Source organism: Aquarana catesbeiana, linkage group LG04 (assembly GCF_042186555.1).
Source record: "Aquarana catesbeiana isolate 2022-GZ linkage group LG04, ASM4218655v1, whole genome shotgun sequence".
NCBI lineage: Eukaryota > Metazoa > Chordata > Amphibia > Anura > Ranidae > Aquarana > Aquarana catesbeiana.
This window is the reverse complement of record NC_133327.1, coordinates 456663671-456678979: the sequence shown is the minus strand read 5'-3', so window position 1 is coordinate 456678979 and position 15309 is coordinate 456663671. Positions and strand designations below refer to the sequence as shown.

At 41.6% G+C, this 15309-nt stretch overlaps 1 protein-coding gene across 2 annotated transcripts in view; it reads left to right on the top strand.

Annotated features, from left to right (window-relative positions):
- The window catches only part of LYST (lysosomal trafficking regulator), a 556505-nt gene that overhangs the window by 403000 nt on the left and 138196 nt on the right, over nucleotides 1-15309 (top strand). For both annotated transcript variants that reach the window (XM_073627506.1, XM_073627507.1), the window contains 2 exons: nucleotides 3429-3525; nucleotides 5155-5216. In XM_073627506.1, coding sequence (XP_073483607.1) covers nucleotides 3429-3525; nucleotides 5155-5216 — 159 coding nt within the window. The remainder of the gene's footprint in view (nucleotides 1-3428; nucleotides 3526-5154; nucleotides 5217-15309) is intronic.

The following is a 15309-nucleotide window of genomic DNA, read 5'->3' as shown; positions in this document are numbered from 1 at the left end:
GCCATATATTGATAACTAGCAGGTTTTTTCTGTTTTTGAGCTCCTGGAATGTACATATTTTATCCTGGTGCATTACATCTTTTAGTTGTATATTCTCCTCCAATAACCACCTACCAAACAGCTCCTCTTTCCCTGGTGCAAAATAGTCTGAGTCCTTAAGTGGAATTAACGGTGAGTTGAACCCAAAGTGCTCTCTTTTGTGCAGGGTATCCCATATATTAAGTGCGTGTCTAGTGATATCAGGTGTTTCCGTGCTATATTTTCTTAAGTGGGGTGGGATCCATATAATTTTATTAGGTGAATTGTATCCTATCTTGGGCAGAAAATAATGTACTTTGCCTATCGGCAGTCTTCATTCTAGGAATAAAAAATTGTCAGGCGGACTACTTGTGTCGCCAGCAGTTGTTCCCGGGAGAATGGTTCCATCACCCCCGATATCTCAGATCCCAGACGTAGATCTGTTTGCATCCAGGTTCAACAGAGAAATCAACAACTTTGTGTCAAGAACAAAGGATCCGCTGGCATGTGGAACAGATGCCTTGCTATTCCCGTGGAATCGGTTTTCACTGATTTATGCATTCCTATTCCTCCTTTTCTGCCTGCGTCCATGACTTCTTCGCAGGATCTAGCAGGAAGGGAAGTCGGTGATTCTTGTGGCCCCCAGCGGGGCCCAGGAAATCTTGGTATGTAGAGATCATAAAGATGGTAGTAGGCGACCCATGGACCCTACCGCCACGGCCAGACCTTCTCTTGCAAGGTCCGGTATTCCATCCTACTTTACAAACGCTAAATTTAATGGTTTGCCTATTGAGACCCACACTCTGAAGAAGCGTGGGCTGTCAGGTTCAGTGTTTTCTTGGTTAATGCAAGGGAGCTGTCCTCCATAATTATATATTATGGAGTCTGGGAAGCATATGTCTCCTGGTGTGAAACCAGGGGTTGCACCCCAGGAAAGAGGTCAAAGGTAGAATCCTTGACTTTCTGCAGATGGGGTGAGAAATAAAGCTGGCCTTGAGTGCTTTCTAAGGACAGGTCTCGGCCTTATCTGTATTATTTCAACGACCACTTGCTTCATATTCTTTGGTTCATAACTTTATTCAGGGGGTAACGGGGCTTAATCTCCGGTTAGGTCACCCCTGAACCCTTGGCACTTGAATTTAGTTTTGTCGGCATTACAAAACAGCCTTTTTTTGGGCCAATACGACCTATTCACTTGGTCCTTTTTGACAAGGAAACTATTTTTTCTGGTAACCATATCTGCTGCAAGAAGGGTATCAGAATTGGCTGCTCTTTCTTGTAAAGAGCCATATTATTATTGTTTTCAAGGATAAGGTAGTATTGCGTCCTCATCCTAACTTTTTACCGAAGGGAGTATCAGGTTTTTATCTAAACCAGGATATTGTTCTACCTTCATTTTTTTCCAGAACCCTGTTCTATGAAAAAAAAATCACTACATACTCTTGATGTGGTGAGAGCAGTCAAAGTCTACTTAAAGGCGACTGCTCAGATTCAGAAAACGGATGTTTTGTTCGTGTTGCCTGAAGGTCCTAAAAGAGGACAGGCAGCATCGAAATCTACTATTTCTAAATGGATTCGACAAGTAATCGCTCAAGCTTATGGTTTAAAGAGGTAGTTTCTACCCTCTCAAATCAAAGCGCACTCCTCTAGGGCTGTTAGTGCTTCGTGGGCAGTGCATCACCAAGCCTCCATGGCTCAAATCTGCAAGGCCGCAACTTGGTCTTCAATCCATACATTTACCAGATTCTATCAGGTGAATGTAAAAAGACATGAGGATGTCGCTTTTGGGTGCAGTGTACTGCAGGCAGCAGTATAAGTCCTCTGATCTCATGGTGCCCTACTTTTGTTGTGTCTCCCTCCCCTCAGTTGGCATTTCTCTGGGACATCCCACATAGTAACTACTATGGCTCTGTGTCCCGTGATGTACGATTAAAGAAAATAGGATTTTTATAATAGCTTACCTGTAAAATCCTTTTCTTTTTAAATCACAGGACACAGAGGTCCCGCCCTGCTTTCTAGTATACACGTGTATTGCTTTGCTAAAAAACTGAGATACTCCAGGTATGGGAGGGGTTATATTGGGAGGCAACTTCCTGTTAAGGGTGTGGCAGTGTCCAGCACCTGAAAGTGGACTATAACCCACATAGTAATTACTATGGCTCTGTGTCCCGTGATGTACTTCAAAAGAAAAGGATTTTACAGGTAAGCTGTTATAAAAATCCTATTTTTGTAGAAATTCTTTGCCCACCAAACCTTCCAAGTCTGGTCTAAAGTTTCTTGCCCTCCAGTGTACCTCTGTCCCATTGTGCAGAGTGAATTTGCACAAAGCTGCAGTCCAGCTTCTGTTGTTGGGGATTGTGACCCTGGCTTGAGAGGAAGAGCAGATACAGGATTTTTACTCTAACCTATTCATGGTTCCCAACCCGAACAGGGCCATCAAATCCATTCTGGACCTCAGATCCCTGACCTCCGTCGTTTAGAAGGTCACAAAGTTCTGAATGGAATCCAAAAAATCGGTCATAGCTGCTCTTTACCTATGAGAATTTAGTTTTTATCAATGTAAAGGATGCACACTTGCACATCTTGATCTTTCCCTCCACACCAGTGTTTTTATGCTTTGGGGTGGAGAATCAACATTTTACTTTTGTGCCCATCCTTTCAGTCGAGCCACTGTTCTTCGAGCGTTCATGATGATCCTGTCTCCAAGGTTGGCCATGCTGAGGTCATGGGATTCCCATCCTGGTCTACCTGGATGATTTCTTTCTCAGGTGGGGGGTCGCCTTTAGTCTTGAAGGAGAACCTCCTAAAAACTTTACAGGCTCTCAAGAAGTTTGGTTGAATTCTCAACTTCCAGAAGTCGGTCTGGGAACCATGTCTGGAATACCCGGGGTTCTCCTGGTCACGGGCTAGAACAAGGTGCTTTTGTTTTATTTTTCATTTCTTTTTTCATCATGGGGGATCGTGAATGAGATTGGAGGGTTTGATCCAACCCTCATGCCCCACCACAGAGATAATTTATTATGATTACAGACAACTGATTCATTCTGCCAGTAGTATAGGGAATCTTCAACTACAGTCTGCATTACAATATATATTATTCACCACAGATTTTTGCTGAATAAAAACTGAGAAAGAGGTAATATGTAGTGTGGATATGCCTTTTCACACTGAACTTTGCATGACAGCCAGTTTTCTGGCTGTCATGCAAACCCCCTTTCTCTCCTTTTTTTTTTTTTTTTTTTTTTACCACTGACCAAGTATGCCAATAGAGATGTAGGACATTTCTTATGACTTTCCTAAACTGCATACTTTTGTAAAGTTGTTCTGGGTAAGTGACAGTATGACAGTACATAACATATTGTTTAGGCTTGCTGTCTGTCAGATTTTGTTAATTTTCTTTCATTTTACAGAAATTGCTAAGCCTCCTTTATCCTACATTTTTGAAGAAAAAACACATTCCTCGTTATCTTCAACTGTAAAAGAGAAAGCTGCAAGTGAATTAATAAGGTAACTCTTATATAATGATATGTATAAGTCAGTCACACACCAACTAACACTGTCTTTTGCTGTCTGTTAGTAAACCATGATTGAAGAAGCACAGCCAGAGCTTGTTTGGCTGTACTTCTCCTGTGAATCACAGGAGTGCAGTTTGTTTTCAGGTGACGTCAACGAGCCGGCTCTCATCAGCTCTCTGCTTAGGGAGCAGCGGTGTTTAATTGCTCGGTTTTCAGTGTTAGAGCTGGCAGGGACAGGTGCATTATCGGACCAATGCTGCATCCACCTAGGTAAGTATGATTCCAAAGTAAAAATTAATCCCATATTTCTCTTTTAAGGGTATATTCACACCAGGTGTAGTGGGACTGGGTTTGGCGGCTAATCCAGCGCAGTTGCACTAGACTGCAAGACGAGGCAAAATGCCTTGTCTCCGTTGTGGCCAGTTCACACCACTGAATTTGCAATGGTGTGCAGGCAGTACTTTTTTTCCAGCGCAGCACAGTCGCCACACACTGGACGATATAACTTTATGAAATTTCACTGTGTGATATGTCAATAAAGTTTGCAAAAAAGAAAATCAACAGTGTGATGTGCAGGGATCAGCGCATCAGCACTGCCTTCACCGCAACGCACACCACTGTGTTGTAACTCTGGTTGTGGCTGGTGTGAATGTACCCTCAAAACCTAGGTGCAGTGTAAGGAACAGGAGCTCAACAGTGAAGGATTTTATTTTCTTACACATTCTTTGTTCTTGAACATAAATGTAGTGACACTTCTAGCCCCTTCTCACCTGTTGTTTGGACCAGTGAAAATCATTCCACCTTGGGTACACAAAAATATGATGCCTGTTTGCACAATCACCCCTTTGGCAACTGTTTGATGTGAGTAATATTAAGGAAATGAACACCAGAAGTACCTCTGGTTTTGCATTATGGCAAAAGCAGTAGGTGTGAGACTCCGTGGCTTGGGACCAACTGGGGAGAGGTTAAATTATTTAGAAGATATTGCTGCTGAATTTCTCAAATAGATGGTTCAAAAGTACTTTACATACATATGCCATGTCCTACTATATGTTGCTGTTCAACTAGTGAGACAAATTTGAACTTTAGCTCAAGCATTGTTAAAGCTTGATTGCATACAAGGGTTTCTGATGATTCAGAAATGAACATTCACACTTGTGGCCTATCCTCCCTTAACAGTCTCATCCATAATTTTATACTTGACATTAATGAATACGAGACTGCATCAGGTTATCTATAGGTTGAGAAGAATACAGAATGAAACTAAACTTTCCAATCTGTTGTATTCCTTGCAGTGCTGATTTCTGTATTTTTTTTTTTTAGGTCCATTGATGTGATAATGTTTTGGGGTCAATGATCTCATCTCAGTTATGGTATTGTTGTCATATATGCCTGCAGTATTGGTGTAAGGAGTATAGTTATAGGTATTACTTGCTGTAGCTATCATTGCAAGCAAAGAATATATGGGGGCCTGTTGATGAGAGCATATTTGTGCTTTTACATACTGGTTTATTGTGATTCAGCAGTTAACAATACTTAGGATTATTTTGTGAGCTTTCATGTACAACTTAAACAATAAATGTTTATTCCTGTTAATGTATGGGAGTATATTTGATTCCAGGGTCAATCGACGATGCATTAATGTAGCACCATCCAGAGAAACCATTGGAGAACTCTTGTTAGGTGAGTCAGTTACAAATATGTTCTCATTAAAAAAAAAATTGAGTCTGTAAAATATAAATAAATAATAGTAAAATAAAATCTGAGCATGCAAAATCAATAAAGCTGAAGGTATAGTGAACTGCTCGTTTTTATATGTAAAAACATCAAGAATAGCATGCATAATAGTGGGCCCTCAAACCAAATAGGGTCATTTTACTTCTAGACCTAAAATGTCTATACACACAGCTGGTAGCCAGATGAGGATGAACCCATCTCTCAATAATTGTTACATTTTTGAGCAAAGCCTATATTCCATCTAGTCGGCATCAACTCAGATGACTGAAAAATCCAAGTATACATCTCCTTTTTAATTACTCACGTTTTTATCAATAATATCGCACAGTATTACTTGCAGTAGTCCTGCAGATTAATGCACTTTTTTTTGCATATAGAGCTATGAGACAGGTATTAAACATTTATTAGTATTAATCATATTACAGGGATCCCATGTTATCTTTGTAATCTGTGTCCATGTTTTACAGCAAAACTGTACTTACATTTAAATGTCCTAAACCGCCATTTTCATCAATTAGGCACTTCCAGAAATGCGTAATATGTAAATTCACCTTATTTTTCTTATGAAATGGAATATTTTTGGAAGAGAAGTGATTATTGTTGATCAGGATCAATGTGCTTGACTTGTCTTTACACTTACTCATTCATACAAATATAACACCAACCCTCCTATTTTTTTTTTTCAATCAATCGTCTTTTATTTACATTTACTTAGCATGTCAGTCAAAAGTGCAACATTTTGCAAAGTGTGTCAATTCATAAGGCAAAGTGATGTCACTTTCCCTAATAAAGAAACCTACTGTGATTCTGAAATGTTGCACGTTTGTCTAAAATCCCGAGCTAACATCGATTTGATTGAACAGATTAGATGGTGACACATTCAATTTTGTGGTGCCATAACACAATGTTTCAGTACCCTGCATACAAAGATAAATATCTGTTTGGTATGTAGAGTATCTTTATAACCTACACTCATTACTGACTTCAAGCTATGTTCAACAATCTTACTTTCTTTGCTTCTATCAAGATGCATTTGTGATCTTGTATTGGGCTCTTTTTTTACCCTTGGCTGACTTTACTCCACATTGATCAATTTGCCCACTCATTATGGAGTCCATAAGTACATTTGACACACTTGAACGCATCTGAGATTATGGACACCCGATAATCTCACCAACTGCTCAAATACAATGACCTATCCCTGCAGGAGGAACTGAAATTGATATGTTTTGAGAGCAGATCAGCAAAGGTTATTTTTGGGATTAGAGTTCTAACCAATACAATTAATGATTTTAGCAAATTTTTTTTATCATGGATAGCATTCCTAGAGCCCTAACCAGACATGATGCATCATTTAAAGGCTTTGATGTTCTAAAATAGGAAATATAAACTTTTCACCAATGGAAGAATTAACTTCACTTCAAGAGAAGCATGCCTTTGCAGACTTTTCTCCCATCGTCCTAATCAAATGGAGGCTAGTGCATCCAATAACCAAATTATTACAGACAGTTCAAATTAAATATAGATGAAATGGCTGCTTTTATCTTTTCCTAATGATTCCTACACAACTGGTGCTTTAGTAGAGGTTGAAGATGATCTTCAGATAAACTGTACTCCATGAGGCCAGCCACTAACCCTAGCAGCACTTATACGACGTACCCCAGAACCTAGGTTAAACAAAAATAATTGATGATCTCATTTAAGACCTGATGATGAATATCATAATTTTTAATTAGTCTCTATCTATACCTGCTGCTAAAAATAAGCCTATGTTTTTTATAAATTTGTTTAGATTTATAAATCATGTGAATTTTTATAATTACATTCTTTTTTTTTACGTCTTAAGTTACAATCTCATAACATATTTATCCAAGTAATTAAATATTTCTGTGCAGAGTTATAACTTTGAGCATCAAAACACGTGCACATAATGATACACTTCCACTACTACTTACCACTTTGTGGAGAAAACTTATTTGGTTCTACAGGGGAGATAATTAACCACTTCAATACAGTGCACTTTCACCCCCTTCCTGCCCAGGCCAATTTTCAGCTTTCAATGCTGTTGCACTTTGAATGACATTTGCGCGGTCATGCAACACTGTACCCATATGAATTTTTTTTTCATTTAGACTTATGGTGGTATATAATCACCGCTTGTTTTTTTTTTTTTGCTAAACAAACGAAAAAAAGACCATAAATTTTGAAGAAAAAAAGTTTATGAAAATTATTTTTTTTTTTTTTAATTATTTTGCTAATAAGTAATTTTTCTCCTTCGCTGATGGACGGCACTGATAATCGCGACACTGCTTATCTGTATAAGTGTCCCATGTCTCACGCTGTGACAATGTGTAAGGAAAGGAATGCCGATAACCGATGTTAAATAGTTGCATAATAGGTGAAGTTGAAAAAGATACAAGTCCATCAAGTCCAACCTATGTGTGTGATTATATGTCATTATTACATTGTATATCCCTGTATGTTGTGATCGTTCAGGTGCCTATCTAATCGTTTTTGAAACTATCAATGCCTCCCCCCTGCTGAAACCACCGCCTGTGGAAGGGAATTCCACATCCTTGCCACTCTTACAGTAAAGAACCCTCTACGCAGTTTAAGGTTAAACCTTTTTTCTTCTAATTTTAATGAGTGGTCACATATCTTGTTAAACTCCCTTCCGCAAAAAAGTTTTATCCCTATTGTGGGGTCACCAGTAGGGTATTTGTAAATTGAAATCATATCCCCTCTCAAGCGTCAATTCTCCAGAGAGAATAAGTTCAGTGTTTGTAACCTTTCTTAATAACCAATATCCTCCAGACCCTTTATGAGCTTTGTTGCCCTTCTCTGTACTCGCTCCATTTCCAGTACATCATTCCTGAGGACTGGTGCCCAGAACTGGACAGCATACTCCAGGTGAGGCCGGACCAGAGTCTTGTAGAGTGGGAGAATTATCACTTTATCTCTGGATCCCATTTTCAATGCATGCCATTATTCTACTTGCTTTGTTAGCAGCAGCTTGGCATTGCATGCCATTGCTGAGCCAATCATCTACTAGGACCCCCAGGTCCTTTTCCATCCTAGATTCCCCCAGAGGTTCACCCTAGTGAGTAGATTTCATTAATATTTTTGCCACCCAAATGCATTATTTTACATATTTCTACATTAAACCTCATTTACCATGTACAGTATCTCACAAGTGAGTACACCCCTCACATTTTTATAAATATTTTATTATATCTTTTCATGTGACAACACTGAAGAAATTACACTTTGCTACAATGTAAAGTAGTGCGTGTACAGCTTGTATAACAGTGTAAATTTGCTGTCCCCTCAAAATAATTCAACACACAGCCATTAATGTCTAAACCACTGGCAACAAAAGTGAGTACACCCCTCAATGAAAATCTCCAAATTGGGCCCAATTAGCCATTTTCTCTCCCCAGTGTCATGTTACTCATTATTGTTACAAGGTCTCAGGTGTGAATGAGGAGCAGGTGTATTAAATTTGGTGTTATCGCTTTCACTCTCTCATACTGGTCACTGAAAGTTCAACATGGCACCTCATGGCAAAGAATTCTCTAGGGATCCGAAAAAAAGAATTGCTGCTTTACATAAAGATGGCCCAGGCTATAAGAAGATTGACAAGACCCTGAAACTGAGCTGCAGCACATTGGTCAAGACCATACAGCGGTTTAACAGGATAGGTTCCACTCACAACAGGCCTCGCCATGGTCGACCAAAGAAGTTGAGTCCACGTGCTCAGCGTCATATCCAGATTTTGTCTTTGGGAAATAGAAGTATGAGTGCTGCCAGCATTGCTGCAAAGGTTAAAGGGGTGAGGGGGGTCAGCCTGTCAGTGCTCAGACAATACACCACACACTGCATCAAATTGGTCTGCATGGCTGTCGTCCCAGAAGGAAGCCTCTTCTAAAGATGATGCACAAGAGAGCCTGCAAACAGTTTGCTGAAGACAAGCAGACTAAGGACATGGATTACTGGCACCATATCCTGTGATCTGATGAGACCAAGAAGATAAACTTATTTGGTTCAGATGGTGTCAAGCGTGTGTATCGGCAACCAGGTGAGGAGTACAAAGACAAATGTGTCTTGCCTACAGTCAAGCATGGTGGTGGGAGTATCATGGTCTGGGACTGCATGAGTGCTGTCTGAGGAGGCACTGGGGAGCTACAGTTCATTGAGGGAACCATGAATGCCAGCATGTACTGTAACATAATGAAGCAGAGCATGATCCCCTCCCTTCGGAGACTGGGCCGTAGGTCATTATTCCAACATAACGACCCCAAACACACTCCTCCAAGACCATCACTGCCTTGCTAAAGAAGCTGAGAGTAAAGGTGATGGACTGGCCAAGCATGTCTCCAGACCTAAACCCTACTGAGCATCTGTGGGGCACCCTCAAACGGAAGGTGGAGGAGCGCAAGGTCTCTAACATCCACCAGCTCTGTTATGTCATCATGGTGGAGTGGAAGAGGACTCCAGTGGCAACCTGTGACGCTCTGGTGAACTCCATGCCCAGGATGGTTAAGGCAGTGCTGGAAAATAATGGTCGCCACACAAAATATTGACACTTTGGGCTCAATTTGGACATTTTCACTTAGGGGTGTACTCACTTTTGTTGCCACCGGTTTAGACATTAATGGCTGTTGTAACGAGCCCCTTTCTTGCTCGGTTCCACTCTCCCGACACTCCTCTGCAGCTATTTAATCAGATTGCAACGTCTGATGGTTCGGTCATCCAATGCTCCGGGATTAGAACTTCAGCTATGTGCCGTTCTAACCCAGTTGTGTAGCTCAGAAAAAACACCAGGCAGGCTGTATGTAAGTTCAACCAGGAATCTCTCTTTATTGACAAAATACAGGCTTTTATACACTCAAAATTGAGGTGCAGACCTCCTGCTCTTATTACTCTAACAATACAGCTGTAACCTAATTAACATGAGCTAATTAACTAATCCCTCAGACATGACCGTTAGGCCAGACTGGCCGTCTTGTAGTTCAGAAAACCCAATCAACATTATCACAATCAACATAGACTCTTCTTCACACAATAGCAGAGTTAATTAACACAAATAACAATGGGGATATAATGACTCATAGATCCCATAGTAGACTTATTTACAATACACATTTTAGCAGACAATAGACAGACAGGTGTTTGGAATTTACATCAGCATCTCCTAACAGCATCTGTCTCAGCATTATGAATCAGCCACTATTCCAATATGGCAAATCCAGGGTCCCCAGACATACAGCTCACAAAGAGCACCGTTCCCCCAAATGCAAGGGCCCCCGATCGATCGGCAAGAGGCTAGCATACAGTCCCCTCCAAAAGTCTCTTTCCCGGCTAGGTCTGTCACAGCTGTGTTGAGTTATTTTGAGGGGACAACAAATTTACACTGTAATACAAGCTGTACACTCACTACTTTACATTGTAGCAAAGTGTCATTTCTTCAGTCTTGTCACATGAAAAGTACTGTAGTTGCCCACCCCATTAATTTGTTCAGATCTTTTTGCAAGGTTTCCACATCCTGCAGAGAAGCTATTGCCCTGCTTAGCTCAGTATCCTAAGCAAATACAGAGATTTACCCCATCCTCCAGGTTGTTTATGAACAAATTAAATAGGATTGGTCCCAGCACTGAACCCTGGGGTACCCCACTTCCCACCCCTGATCATTTCGAGTACTCCCCATTTATCACCACCCTCTGAACTCACCCTTGTAGCCAGTATTCAGTCCATGTGCTCACCCTATGGTCCACGCCAACAGACCTTACTTTGTACAGTAAACGTTTATGGGGAACTGTGTCAAATGCTTTTGCAAAATCCAGATACACCACATCTATGGGTTGTCCGTTATCTAGGTGGCAGCTCACCTCCTCATAGAAAGTTAATGGATTGGTTTGGCAAGAACGATTCTTCATGAATCCATGCTGATTACTGCTAATGACACCATTTTCATTACTAAAATCCTGTATATAGTCCCTTAACATCCCCTCCAAGAGCTTGCATACTATTGATGTAAGGCTAATTGGTCTGTCATTCCCAGGGATGTATTTTGACCCGTTTTTAAATATTGGTGCTACATTGGCTTTTCTCCAATCAGTTGGTACCATTCCAGTCAGTAGACTGTCAGTAAAAATTAGGAACAATGGTCTGGCAATTACTTGATTGAGTTCCCGAAGTACCCTCTGGTGCAAGCCATTTGGTCCTGGTGATTTATTAATGTTAAGTTTCCCAAGTCTGTTTCTAATTCTGTCCTCTGTTAGCCATGAGGGTGCTTCCTATGATGTGTCATAAGGATAAACAGTGCAGTTTTGGTTACTGAAGCTCCACGATTCCCTCGTGAAGACAGAGAAAAATAATAAATTCAATACCTTCGCCATCTCCCCGTCCTTTGTAACCAGATGTCCTTCCTCATTCTTTATGGGGCCAATATGTTCTGTCCTCCCTTTTTTACTGTTTATATACTTAGAGAATTTCTTGGGATTTTTTTTGCTCTCCTCCGCTATGTGTCTTTTGTGTTCCATCTTAGCCACCCTAATTGCACCCTTACATTTCTTGTTGCCTTCTTTGTAAACTCTGAATGCTGATGATGATCCCTCAGCCTTGTATTTTTAGAAGGCATTCTCCTTTGCTTTTATATGCATTTTTACATTGGGGTTAAGCCATCCAGGACATTTGCTCGCTCTTTTCAATTTATTTCCCAGTGGGATGCACTGGCTAATGCCCCTATTTAACCGCTTCCTGACCGCCTCACACAGATATACTGCAGCAGAAGGGCACGTACAGGCAGATTAACGTACCTGTATGTTGCCCTTTAAGAGGCGGCTCACAGGAGTGCCCCCGCCTGCAGGGAGCTTCATGATCGCGGGTCCCGCGGACTCTATGTCCGCAGGGATACCAGCAATCGTCTCACGGTGAGGAAGAATGGGGAGATGCTAATGTAAACAAGCATCTCCCCGTTCTGCCTAATGATACTCTTACTGATCACAGCTCCCTGTAATCGGGAGCGGTGATCAGTGTAGTGTCACACACAGCCCCTCCCCCCCACAGTTAGAATAACTCCCTAGGACACACTTAACCCCTACAGCGCCACCTAGTGGTTAACCCCTTCACTGCTGTGACATTTTTACAGTAATCAGCAATTTTTTAGTATTGATCGCTGTATTAATGCGAATGGTCGCAAAAATGTGTCAAAATTGTCCGATGTGTCCACCATAACGTCGCAGTTATGATAAAAATTGCTGATCGCCGCCATTACTAATAAAAAAGAATTATCAATAAATATGCCATAAAACTATCCCCCATTTTGTAGACGCTACAACTTTTGCGTAAACCAATCAATGAACGCTTATTGTGATTTTTTTTTTTTTTTTTTTTTTACCAAAAATATGTTGAATACTTATCAGCCTAAACTGAGAAAAAAATATGATTTTTTTTAATATATTTTTTGGGGATATTTATTATAGCAAAAAGTAAAAAATAATGCATTTTTTTTTCAAAATTGTTGCTATTCTTTCGTTTATAGCGCGACAAATAAAAACCGCAGAGCTGATCAAATACCACCAAAAGAAAGCTCTATTTGTGGGAAAAAAAGGATGTCCATTTTCGCCTAGCAGTAAGAAGGGTCGCTGGTTCGAATCCCAGCCACGACACTACCTGCCTGGAGTTTGCATGTTCTCCCTGTGCCTGCGTGGAATTCCTCCGGGTACTCCAGTTTCCTCCCACACTCCAAAGACATGCTGGTAGGTTAATTGGATCCTGTCTAAATTGTCCCTAGTATGTATGAATGTGAGTTAGAGACCTTAGATTGTAAGCTCCTTGAGGGTAGGGACTGATGTGAATGTACAATGTATATGTAAAGCGCTGCGCAAATTGACAGCGCTATATAAGTACCTGAAATAAATAAATAAATAAAAATAAAAATAACTTTTGTTTGGGAGCCACGTCGCACGACCACAAAATTGTCAGTTAAAGCGATGCAGTGCCGAATCGCAAAAAGTGCTCTGGTCTTTGGCCAGCCAAATGGTCCGGGGCTTAAGTGGTTAATATGCTCTTAAAGCAAACCCATCTCTCCTCCATGTTCTTTGTTCCTAAGATTTTATCCCAATTTATATCTTCTAGCAAGGTTCGTAGTTTAGGGACGTTGGCTCTTTTGAAATTCAGTGTCTTTGTATTCCCCTTATGTTTACTATTTGTGTGATTTATGCTGAAGCCAATTGACCTGTGATCACCGTTTCCTAAATTGCCCCATATTTCCACATCTGTGATCAGGTCTGTATTGTTGGTAATCAGTACATCTAGTAACGCTTTGTTGTTGCTAGACATTTAGGAACTGGCGAACCTTAGACAAATGCGTGGTGCCCTCCGCCCAGTCTGTCTGGATAATTAAAATCCCCCATTATGAAAACACTTCCCATCCTTGCTGCTAATCCGAATTGTGATAGGTCCGTCTCCCCCTCCTCCCTCAGGTTAAGGGGGCCTATAGCATACTCCCAGTATTATTTTCCCCTCCGCTTTATCCCTTTGGAGCTCTACCCATAAGGATTCCTCCTCCTCCTCCCTAGCTCCCTTATTGATGTCATCTCTCTCATTCACTTGTACATTATTCCTGATATAAAGGCATACCCCTCCCCCTTTGTTACCCTCTCTGTCCCTGTGATAAAGGGAATACCCTTGAATGGTTGTCAGCCAATCATGAGAGCTGTTGACCAGGTCTCTGATATTCCCACAAAATCGAAATCCTCCTCATACAACAGTATCTCTAGTAAACCCATCTTGTCCGCCAGGCTCCTTGCATTGGTGAACATGCTACGTAGTTTAGACCGGTCGCATACTGTCCTCCTATCGTGTGTTCCGAGATTGCAAATAGGACTTGTTACTATACTTACCTCGGGTTTGTGCTTTAGTCAGCCTACCACTAGTGCCCCCAATACTACCCTCTGGAATATGTTCCGTGCTGACTAGCTCTACCTCTGGACCCCCCCCCCCCGTCACCTAGTTTAAAAACCCCTCAAACATTTTGGCCATCTTCACTCCCAGGACATCTGCACCCTCCTTATTTAGGTGCAGTCCCTTCTATAGAACTGGCGACCGACTGAAGTCGGCCCAGTTCTCCAGGAACCCAAACCCTTCCTTATTAAACCAGCTCTTCAGCCACTTGTTTACTTCCCTAATTACCCTCTGGTGGCTCGAGGTACTGGTAGTATTCCTGAGAATACTACCTTGGAGGTCCTTTTCCTCAATTTAGCTCCTAAGTCCATAAAAGTCATGGGTGCCAATGTGCACCATGATAGCCGGGTCTTCCCCAGCCCCTCCCAGTAATCTGTCCCCCAGATCCGTGATGTGCCGAACCAGAGCGCCCAGTAGACGGTATACAGTTCGGCGCTTCAGGTCATTGTCACAGATTGCCCTTTCTGCCCTTCTAAGAATTGAGTCCTCTACCACCAGAATCTGTCTATCATTTCCCTTCGCTTCCACCCCACTCTCACTGGAGGATTTCTTCCCCTGGCAGCTAGGAGAGTCCCTCAGCTCCAGCAGTGCTGGTCCCTGACTGTTTTCACCAATGTCACTCAATGGAGCGTACTTATTGGGATGCTTCAGCCCAGAATCTGCCTTTCTGGCCCTTCGCCCTCTATCCTTCCTGACTGTCACCCATCTACTCTTTTCGAGTGGCTGCACCTCTTTGTCTCCCCCCGCCTCTGTACTGGCCCCTGCTGGGTACGTTCCCAGCTTTTCTTTAGTATTGAGGGTCTTCTACGTGCTGACAGTTGCGTCCCTAGATTCAGAATTTGAGCTTCCAGGGAAACAATGTGCTTACATTTTGCACTGCAGTATTCGCCCTCAATCAGATGATCAAGGAACGCATACATGCCACAAGATGTACACGGAGTCTCCACACCCGCCGGGCATCGTACCTACTAATTTAATGAGGATTGGGGATTATACCCTGTCCAAATTACTTAACAACTAGCTTCCCAACACTAATAATGAACAATACAATGCACAGGTACTCAACAAGACA